This window comes from Balaenoptera physalus, assembly GCF_965194825.1.
Source record: "Balaenoptera physalus genome assembly, chromosome: 13".
Classification (NCBI taxonomy): Eukaryota; Metazoa; Chordata; class Mammalia; order Artiodactyla; family Balaenopteridae; genus Balaenoptera; species Balaenoptera physalus.
In genome coordinates this window covers 63627093-63638294 of record NC_138892.1, presented here as the reverse complement: position 1 = coordinate 63638294, position 11202 = coordinate 63627093, and the positions used below count along the sequence as shown (strand labels likewise).

The window sequence follows — 11202 nt, the reverse complement described above, 5'->3', positions numbered from 1 at the left end:
GGATTAAATATGCCAAATAGAAGAAGTGTTTTCTTTGGAAATGATGTGCTAGTATCAGTAGTTACCAAGGTTCGGTCAATTAAAATCAAAGTGAAATTTAACTGGCTAGAGTCAAGTATCACTTTAAAAGTAAGTCAGCTTGACCAGTTCACTCTGAAAAAGAACAGTGCTCCTTTTCCTTTGTCACTTGCGATCCAGACAAAATAAATATCTGATTTATCTGAGCACCATTTGTTAAAAAAATACAAAAGATCTATCATTTTTATATAACCTTAAAACTCTACCCAAACTGATATGTTCAGGTTTACATAAACATACATACATATATATTTTTAAAATTCCATAAGTCGAGACACAAGCCCATAGGGGTGTGTGACCATCATAGGCTAAAAATTTAACTCTGGCAGTTGCAGGACTCTGCGGGTCTCTGACCTACACTTAAAGCTGTCAGCTTTTAACACCCGTCTCATGAGGAAATCTTTGCCTTTTGCTCAAAATGGTTGAACAAAACTCACCACTGAACTAACAGAGATAACGTTAACAGGACACTTGGCACAAAAGGACTAAGAGAGAGTGGGTCTTATAGAGTCTCTCAGGCTGTCAGTCATCTAGACACAAGTGAGTCAGCATCCACGGTGTTCAGAAGGTAGAGTTCAGGCTGAACTGTCAATCCCAGACGTAGGTACTGAGGATAAAAAGACGGAAAAGGGTTAGACTGATTTGCAAGTATTTAAATATTGAATTTGGCATTTAAGTACCTATAATCAGCATATCAATGTAGGTCTTTTTTCAGTTCTGCTATATAGACTTTCATTTCAGAAAAGAAATGGCTTACAGATACATGAATGGTTTATTGTATATAAAATAATTGCTAGGAGCCGAAATAGTTAAAGATTGAGATAGTACTGAATGCCCTCAGGAAAATTTGCACTTTTATTCTTGCGACACTCTCTGCCTCAGGATGATTGTTTCTGATCAGGATATTAAGAGCAAACGAACCGCGAGCTTTTGTACTTTAATACCAAGTGTGTTAGAAATAAAATTTCAGGGACTTTTCTGGCTGCCCAGTGGTTAGGACTCCAGGCTTTTACTGCTGAGAGCGCAGGTTCAATCCCTGGTCGGGGAACTAAGATCCCACAAGCTGCCCAGCACGGCCAAGAAAAAAAGAAATCAAATTGCAAATAATCTAAATCCTGACCCTATTATCTGGGCCCTATTATCCTTTGGCACATGAGCAAAGCAAAGCCTTCATTAAAAAAAACAATGGCATGTACTAAGAGAGATGAGATGAGCTATGGGTCCCAAACGTTTATCAGGCTGAATCAGAATCACTTCGGCTGCTTTTAAAACACGTTGTCAGACCCACCCCTGGAGACCTGAATCCAGATGGTTTGTGTTGGCATCTGTGAAGTTGTATCTTACTTTTTCTCTCCTCCGAATTCACCATGGGACAATCACTGAGTCTCCTTTTAGCCCTACTGTTGTTACTTGGGGTTTTAGGAATGTTGTTGCCCCTTGTCAACAACAAACTCTTTTTGGCCTATCAGTTGCCTCACCCGTGTAGAGGCTGATCCTTTCGTTATAAGAATTAAATGAAATCATATGAGTGCTCAGGATGCCGAATGAACACTATAAATTCATAGAAAGAAAATGTTCCTATTATATAGTGGAAAAGGAAATGGAGTTGGGGTCAAGCTCCAACTCTGCCACTTCCTATGACCTTGAGCAAGTCATGTATCTTTCTTGGAGCCGTAGCCTACTTATTTGTAAAATGGGAATAAATGCTACATTTGAAAATGTCAAGTACGTTAATAAGCTATCTCATGTTAGTCTTCAATGATTGCTGTGCCACACAGCATGCGGGATCTTAGTTCCCCAACCAGGGATCCAACCTGCGCCCCCTGCAGTGGAAGTGCAGAGTCTTAACCACTGGACCACCAGGGAAGTCCCAGTCTTCAATACTTTTTTAACACATTACAAATTGCCCTGTATACCTTACAAGATTGTGATGACTGTGTGAAGATGAAATCAAATGGAGCCCAAGATAAAACTATTCTCAACTAGTGGGCTAGGAAATTACTGAGTCACACTGGCCTTAGGGCAGAAGAACAGCACTTCAGACTTCAGCTTGCTTACTCACTTTAGGGTCTTATGACTCAAGTTTTAGTAACCAAGAGCGATTGTCAGATACACTGACAATTCACTGCAGTCTTTTCTCAAGTGAGCTAAGGTGGTGGGCTTCTTCATTATGTAGAAAGCAAGGGTTGCATTTTTAGTCCCATGACCTCCAGGTTGTATCACTTAGATGACTTAGTAGAGAGCACTCCTTCATTGGAGAAGTTTGTCATATTGCTCGGAGGCACTAAGAAATGGGGTAAATTGCACAGGAATTGGCTAAACCTTTCAAGGGCAGAGAGGTATGCAAATGAATAAACTATTAGTCCTTAGTTATTGCTGGGGTAGGATCATAGAGGGCCCTGCCCATTTTCCACACCTACCTGAAAAAGCATTCAGGTACTTTTTAAAATTTAGCACAGGTCAAACAAAATTAGCCTACCAGTTGGCAGCTTTTGATCTAAAACATATTCTAGCACTAATCAGAGTATCAAGCAAAGTATCTTTGATATGTTGCTGTTCTTGGTGCTGCTAAACACCAAAGCTTGGTGTCTTAACTACGCATGAAGTGTATACTATATATTATATAGGATGATTGGTAATGATGATGTGGGCTCTGGAATTAAGCTAGTCAAGTTCAAATGCCAACTGCCCACTTTTTAGTGATGTATTATTTTACTTTTTGGTTCTTCAGTTGCCTTATTTATATAGAGGCTGATCCTCTTGTTATAAGAATTACATGAGAGCATATGAGTGCAAAGACCCGGACTAGCACATAGCAGTGTGTTAGTCATTTTTAACATTCAAAAGCCAAGGTGCCAAGAGAAGGTGACACATTTGGATTCATTGGTCCTATCCAAGGAAGGAACAGAAAGCACTCCAGAGGGCAGAGCTAAAGGAAATATCTCAAATCAGGATCTTCAAATTGTTATGCATACTATTTTAGTTCTGAAATTAAATCCAAAGTAAGGAGTTCCCTGGTGGCCTAGTGGTTAGGATTCTGGGCTTTCACTGCCATGGGCCCGAGTGGAAGTGAGATCCCGTAAGCCACGCAGCAAGGCAAAAAAAAAAAAAAAAAAAAAGATTTAAAAAAAAACAAAGTTAGAAGGGAGAGCTAAATGAGGAAGGACAACATGGAGAACAAAATTCCCAGATAACTTCTATGGTGTTACTTACAGTATTCAGCTCCTGTAAGACAGACAGGGAAAGCTTGCAACAGAGAAAGGGAAAATGAAGTTCTAGTGACACTCCTGAAACAAATTAAGTGCTGACTTAGATTTTCCTGCCATGTGTTTGGTGACAAGGCTAGTAGTTTATTGTGTCTGAGCTCTGTCTTTGTTTTTATTAAATGGTGCCAATATTTCCATTTATATCAGGTCTGCCAAAATGCTTTCATTTTTAAGCTAAACAATTTTGGTTTCTCTTTTCAAATACTCATATTTTTTATTGGCAGCATATACAGAATATAAAAGACCTCAATGGTGAAACAAGACTACAGATAGAAAAATGTTCAGCTTAGAGCAGAAAAAGGCCAGATGACAATGTTTTTTCAACTTTAAATATGGTAATGATGTAACCTTTAGCAATGGCAAAACTATAGAATAGAATAGAATAGAATAGAAATTAGTGTTTGGTGTCTGCAATTCATCAAGTCTTCTGGGAACTAAACCTATGTTGAGCCTTGAACGACATGAATTTGAACTGCGTGAGTCCACTCATACGTGGATTTTTTTTCCCAATGGTAAATACTACAGTACTACATGACCCCAGGCAGGCTGAACCTGAGATGCGGAACCACAGATTTGGAGGAACACTGGACATGAAGGGCCGACTATAAACATGAAAGCCCAACTATAACTTTTACACAGATTTTTTATTCCATGGAGGGTCGGTGCCCCAACCCCGGGTTGTCCAGGGATCAACTGTATTTCTCTCTCTCTTCTAAAGAGAAAAATCACTAACAGTGTGAGTTTAGTATGTCATTCCAGGTGGTAGTTGATGTTTCAGTATTTCAAAGTGGTTGACGCCCCATTAATAAAGTATTTTCAAAGTTAAAAAAATACCCAGGAAACCAAACTGGAAAAAGGAAAAAAAAGTTTTTAATTACAAACCAAGTTTACATATTGTTAAATGATCACTAGAAACTTGCTGTAATCACTCCTAAAACCACTAGCAGGACCTCACAGGAGCCAAACTGCAGCTCTTCCCCATCCCTGTTAATTCCCAGTATGCTGTAGCAGCACAATTATTTCATGCCACATTTATGGAGAACAAGGACCAGTTTACATTAAATACAACTGTATATCCTTAAACATTCCACACAAACATACTGCACATGCTGGTACTGGAAGACTTCAGTCCTAAACATTGTTTATTGTACCCAAAGTACTGGCTGACTAGAAAGTACACTTTCTATCTGAGAGGATCAAATGGAATACAGTATGGGAGTGTTTTTAACACTGAATAATACTACACACACATTGATATAAAATGCCATTTATCTGGGAAGAAATTTTCCATCATTTCAAGTCATATATATAACTTCAAAGAAAACTAGCAGCTTTTACCTGGGCTTCTAAATATTTGTGAATCTGAGACTGACTGGACTCACCCAGACTGAGGACAAAGGTAAATGTTACTGTAGTGTCTTTACAAAGAATTTTGTCAATGTGGCCCTCACCTACAGCAGCCAGACGAGAGCTTAAGATGTCAGTCCCTGATATCTTCAGAATGCTCTTATGCCAGTTTGGGGAATGATGGTAGGGGAGAAGGAGGGATATGAGGAGGGACAGTTAGGGAAATTTGTCTCTCATGATCCTGTGCTATATCACTGGAGGGGCCCAGATAAAGGTATGGTCAGTGAAACATAGTAGTTTACCCTTAATGCCATATAAAAGACAGTCCATTCAGTCTATGCTTTTAACTGTGTACAAAGTATTGGCAATAATGCCTTTAGGGGCTCAGGTGAACGGAGAACATCAATCATCAAGGACTCCAGAAGGAAAACACCAAAAATGAAAAGTCCTTCAATGCCATTCCCATTACTGTTCTCTCCAAGTCAGTGGCTATAAGACTTGATTATTTATCTCCATCAGACAAATGTGATTTGGTTTGAGATAATCACATAGTCTCAGGCTCCACATGTAAAAATGTCAGAAGTGGCTGAAGAGCAGCAGCTCCATGCTGAAGGGACCCATTTCCTCTGATTCCAGAGCTCCACCATCTGGTCTCAAAGTTTTTCCCTCTGAGGGAGTGGCTGAAGAGAGGTAGCCCAGCACAACCCTGCTGAAAGAACTTTGTAACCATAGTGATATCTAAGGACTTGCCGAGAGCGAGCGAGCTTTGCAACCGTTAGATCCAGAGCTCCTGAGATTGCCTTGCAAGTCGTCTTGGGCATGCTTCAGAAAAAGATGACGATTCTGGTAGAAGGTGGCTTTTAGGAATAAAACAGATGGCTCTTCTTCTCCTTTCAAGTTTTTCTCCTCACCCCAAAGTCTCATGAGAACATCAGTGCATAAGCGCTACCATCTCTTTCTATCACTACCCTCCTGGAGGAGGAAGGTGAAGGTTTCATGACTCTAAGTGCTCAAGAAGAAATACCATCAGGAAAGCTTGGTACTAACATGAAAGTTATTAAAATTAGGGCTCCCGAGAAAATTTCGATAAGCTTTCAGTCTCTGAGGAAAATCGTCGAAGTGATTTTCAAAAGAGATGAGTAACCACCACCTACAGGTGAGTTTTGCTACCTCTCCATTTGCCATCTTCTTTATGCTTTCTCACCCCTCTTAACATCCAGAGAAATTTAAAGTGAAAATAAGTTAAAAGAATCCTGAACCTGATAGAGGTAGATATCTCATAATTTTATATTTCAAATGGATCAAACCACCCTAGTTGAGATTTTATTTTTTTATAATTAAAGTAATTCAAAGGGTATGCATAAGGAAAGTATTTCTCAGCCTTTTAAAATCCATTATCTTTTGATAAACAAAACTTGCATACCCATTCTGTAATTTGTATAATGAAAAATTTACTGTATTTTCCAAATACGTTTTTTTTAACATATAGTCAGTCTTGTTAAGAATCATGCATAGATGATTATCTCTCAAAAAGATAAAACAAGCTGGCCCTTAGGCAGCTAAAGAGTTTAGTGTTGTTTGAGAGCAGCAGATGTCAGCTTTTCAAGGACCCTACCTAATCCAGTTCCCAGGTTAGGAGGTCAGGAAGAAAAATAATGGCTTCTTTCAAACATATATGCAAAGTCTTTCCCAACAAACAGTTGAGTCCTAAAGGCAGTCTGTGCAACAGCACATACTTTTGGCTATGTTCACACAGTAAACCATAGCAACACACTGGCTCTGATGGCTACCTGCGGAAGACAGACAGACTGATCCAGTGTTTACTTAGTATAGCCACTGGTGGCTTCTTCGGTCAGCAGGACTTTAGAGATGCTTACCGTGTGCCCACAGTCTAGGAAGGACATGCCCAGTGCAATCAAACATTGCCAACCCTGAAAGAGAAAATACAGTCATCATTCACTGACCTCTCTGAAGAGCCCTCTTACCCATGACTGCCCACATTGCACTGCTCAGATACAAACCTCTTTTGCCATACTATTTCCAATACTGAGTTCCCTCTGTTCCTACTGCTTTGTGTTTGGTTTGTTTCTTTTAGCTGGCTGGGAGAGTTCCCTGAAGACCACTTTTCTTCAGCCCTACCCCATTCCTCACGATGGGGGGAATGACTGGCTGGCCAATACAACTGCTATGGTCTCCTGAGCTGCTCTGTAAGTATACGTTTTGGAGCTAAACAGTAGTAATTCACTCTAGAATCAGCCCTAAGCCTTAAAAATGGGTCTTCAGGGACTTCCCTGATGGCACAGTGGTTGAGAATCCACCTGACAATGCAGGGCACACGGGTTCGAGCCCTGGTCCGGGAAGATCCCACATGTCGTGGAGCAACTAAGCCCGTGCGCCACAACTACTGAGCCTGCGCTCTAGAGCTCAGGAGCCACAACTACTGAGCCCTCATGCCACAGCTACTGAAGCCCGCACGCCTAGAGCCCGTGCCCCACAACAAGAGAAGCCACCGCAATGAGAAGCCCGCGCACCGCAACGAAGAGTAGCCACCGCTCGCCACAACTAGAGAAAGCCCGCGCACAGCAACGAAGACCCAATGCAGCCATAAACAAACAAACAAACAAATTTATTTTTAAAAATGGGTCTTCAACAATCTCAGTAGTCTCAGGCTGACTGAGAACAACTCGGCACCTTCATAACCAATTTGCACGAAGGAAGGATTCCCGTAAGTTCTACAGCAAATTTTTAAAACAGTTTCTGTCAAGGACATACTCAGTTACTTGGGTTTCCTTGGAATAAGTCTCTATATTATGGTCAGCATAATCTTAGCGTGCCCATGGTTTACTGGGGAGGAAAAAAGAAGGGATATATCCATCCAGGGCATAATTTTTTAATATTCACTAAAATGATTTTCTCAATCAAGTACATAACCTGTAGCAGACACTGGCATGGGGACTAGGTAAGTGCTATAAAGATGAGCAGTGGGTTTCCACCCTCCATCCCTGCCATTCTCTGTAGCAGACATGTTATAAAGTCTGCTGTCCCTAAGCCTCAACTCCTGTGTTTTTCAGAGAAACCTGTATAGAATAGGGAGGTGGATTTGTTGTTGCTGTAGCTGCTTTTCATTAATATAAGTAATGTTACAGAAGATCTGGAAAATAGAGAAAAGAATATATCCATAATCCCACCAGCCTAATACAACAACTATTACTATTTTTGCATAATTTACTCTGGACTTTTGAAAATTTTTTTGATTATCTAGGTATACACAATTCTGCATTCCTTTTGTATGTAACTATATTTTATAACCATCGTTTAAAAATAACTCTAGGGCTTCCCTGGTGGCGCAGTGGTTGAGAGTCTGCCTGCCGATGCGGGGGACACGGGTTCGAGCCCTGGTCTGGGAGGATCCCACATGCCACGGAGCAACTGGGCCCGTGAGCCACAACTACTGAGCCTGCGCGTCTGGAGCCTGTGCTCCGCAACAAGAGAGGCCCTGACAGTGAGAGGCCGGCGCACCGCAATGAAGAGTGGCCCCTGCTCGCCGCAACTAGAGAAAGCCCTTGCACAGAAACAAAGACCCAACAGTTATAAATAAATAAATAGATAGATAGATAAATAAATAAATAAATAAAAAGAAAATCTTTAAAATAACTCTAGAATAACTCAATGAGAGACTATCACTATTTATTTATGTCCTGATTGGATAGCTATTAAGTAGTAGAGCTGGGCAGGGCTGTGAACCCACATGTGCTGCCCTCCAAAGATTTGAAATCACACTCCACAGCTCCCTTCTCCAATCCCATCTCGTACCACTCTCTACTTTCTACACTGCTGATCTTCTTTTAGTTCTTCAAACATACTACACTCTCTTGTTAGGAATTATTAAGAATGGAAACCAGACAAAAGTGACAGAAATAGAAAAATGATAGCTCTTAGGAACCAAGGTAAATTTTACGGTTAAAAATGCGGTTTAATCGCAGCTGGTTTAACGGCTCTTTCAGGTCCTTTCATTTCTGAGCGCTAGCCACACCTCGACCACCCTGATACCAATATGCCCCTGCCCCCTCCCAAATGGACTTACCAAGTAAAACACAAAGCTCAGGTAAGCTATGCTGACCACAGCAGCCACCACATACAATGCCACATGCCCTAGTTCCTGGACATAAACCATGACAAAGTACATGTTGATGGAACAGATGATAAGGACCAAGATACCGCCTGCGATCCTCCAGCCTCTGTAAAAAGAAACAGCACAATTATTGGTGGCATAGCGCAACCTGTCCACAAACAGAAGAAGACACTGTGTCTTTGGGGTACACGGGACAGGAGTAAGAGGCATTTCAAAATGAACTGAAAAGTGGTTCTTGTGTCCCAGATTAGGTTAAATGAGCCAAAGTTACATAATGAGAGGGAGAAAGAGGGGGAAAAAACACTGTCAAATAATCCCTATTATTTAACTCCCTAAAAATGCAAAAAGTCATGAGTCCCTAGAGATGCAACAAGTCATTTCAAATAAACCATGTCCCTTAAAGATGTATATAAAAGGTATTAGCTTATGCCTTTCTCATCAAGATCATTTAACATGGAATTCAGGTGCTTTAAACTTCAGTGGCTGAAGCTAAAGAGTTAAAGCCCTAAAAGCTGAAAAATTTCCCCCAGAAATGAAAACTGTGCTTGCCCTCCTTTGTTACATTCACAGTCTCCATTTTCTAAGTCAAAGACCGAGGGGGCAGCTTTAGCAATCACCTCTCAAAGCATAGAGTTCCCCTATGACTTATTTTCTGACTGGCCTGTTTGATGAAGACCCTTCCCGCATATATATTTGGGGAACTAAGAGAAGTACACTCACATTCCATTGGCAAATTCACTCATTACCGGCCGCAAGCTCGTAAACGTGAGGATGGGTATGAGAGCAAAGGGAAGCTGGAAAAGAAAAAACTAAGATCAGATAGGGCCACTGGGAGTCCTTGTATCACCCCGAGAGTAGCACTGTTAGCAAAAGGGAAACATAGACCCTGTCTCATCTACTCCATGAGAAATTATTCCTATCATTCCAACATGCTGGAGCATTATGTGGAAATCTGTAGAGGTGTCATTAACCTAGCATCAATTATGACCATAGTGTCTTCACAAAATTTGTATCTGCCTTGTCTTCTTAATCTCCGTAAAATCTAGCAGTGTCCTATACGTTATTTAATGTTTGCTTGGATTAACGAACAATAATTTTGGGTTCTATGTGTAATTATAGCTTAAAATTCCCATTCAAAAAAAAAAAAAAACCAAGCTTAAAAAAACCCAGCCCTTTCTAAAAGCCTTTTAGATGTCAGGGATTTCATATGCATTTGCTATAGACCAAGACTGTGCCTCTTTCTTCCTCTGAATTTTCCCCAGCACGCAGCACTAGGCTTGGCAACTAAGGGCAATACAAAATGCTGCCTGACTCAATGGGATGTGAGTTTCCCCAGCTCCCTCCTCACTTGTAAGCTCTGAAGAACATTCAGGAAGTCATTCATCCCTGTCAGATGCTCTACATCTTGGAAGACGGCAACAAGCAGAGTGGGGATGATGGCAATAGAGCGGGTCAGAATCACTCGGGCAAAGCGTGACCACTTTAGGTTCAGGAATCCCTAGAAGGAAACACAGAAGCAGGATGAATGTCTGGAATAGGACACAGAAAAACGTCTGGGGAGGTTCAGGAAGACCTTAGATACATGGGATTAAGAAGTAACAAAAGGGCAATGTCCTCTTCCTCAAGTCTATCCCAGTCCAAACAGCAGGTACCTCCATGACAAACTGGCCAGAGTAGGTTCCTGTCATGGTGGAGCTCTGTCCTGCAGCCAGGATCCCCACTGCCCAGATGTAGAGTGCAGCAGGCCCGAAGTAACACCCCAGCACAACACCCTGGGAGAGGCAAGGGAGAAAGATATGTTTGTGTCAAAGATCACCTGAGACAACACTCCCAACAGCACTCCTCTGCGACATTTCTCCCTCTTCCTGGCTACGCACCTACCTATACCAAGTGCTGTGCTGGGCACTGTAACAGAAGCTAGACTTAGGTCCTGACCTCATTCTAGATGCTTTCAACCTAAATTCTGCTGGAGGGACCTTTATTTCTCCTCAGCCTAGTCCCTTCTCTTCTCTAGGCTCCTAAAGCCTTTATCCTCAACCTATATCTTGACTATTAAAAAAAAAAAAAGTCCACAACACTTCCCAAATTAAATTCCTTAACACCCTATTCTGCAAGATGGTAACAGGAATGAAGAGAGAGCTCAAATAAATTTGGGAAATGCTACATACTATATATTCTACTCTTGGAGGTTCACAATGTAACCAGCATAAAAGGGACAGAGAGGCCCCAGTAAAGACCACCGCTTTACTAGGAACACTTTCTTTTCTTCTTTTGGCCGCCCCATGCGGCTTATGGGATCTTAGCTCCCTGAACAGGGATTGAAGCCAGGCCCTCGGCAGTGAGAGCACGGAGTCCTGACCGCTGGACTGCCAGGACCAC

The 11202-nt window shown here is 41.5% G+C and overlaps 1 protein-coding gene across 4 annotated transcripts in view; it reads right to left on the bottom strand.

The window, feature by feature from the left end:
* Positions 1-3: 3 nt before the first annotated feature.
* SLC11A2 (solute carrier family 11 member 2) overlaps positions 4-11202 on the bottom strand; it is a 33692-nt gene continuing 22493 nt past the window's right edge. For all 4 annotated transcript variants that reach the window (XM_082421366.1, XM_082421365.1, XM_082421368.1 and 1 more), the window contains exons 12-17: positions 10476-10595; positions 10172-10321; positions 9544-9617; positions 8776-8929; positions 6569-6622; positions 4-685 (exon numbers count right to left, since the gene is read on the bottom strand). In XM_082421366.1, the coding sequence (XP_082277492.1) occupies positions 605-685; positions 6569-6622; positions 8776-8929; positions 9544-9617; positions 10172-10321; positions 10476-10595 (633 nt within the window). In that variant the 3' untranslated portion in view covers positions 4-604. The remainder of the gene's footprint in view (positions 686-6568; positions 6623-8775; positions 8930-9543; positions 9618-10171; positions 10322-10475; positions 10596-11202) is intronic.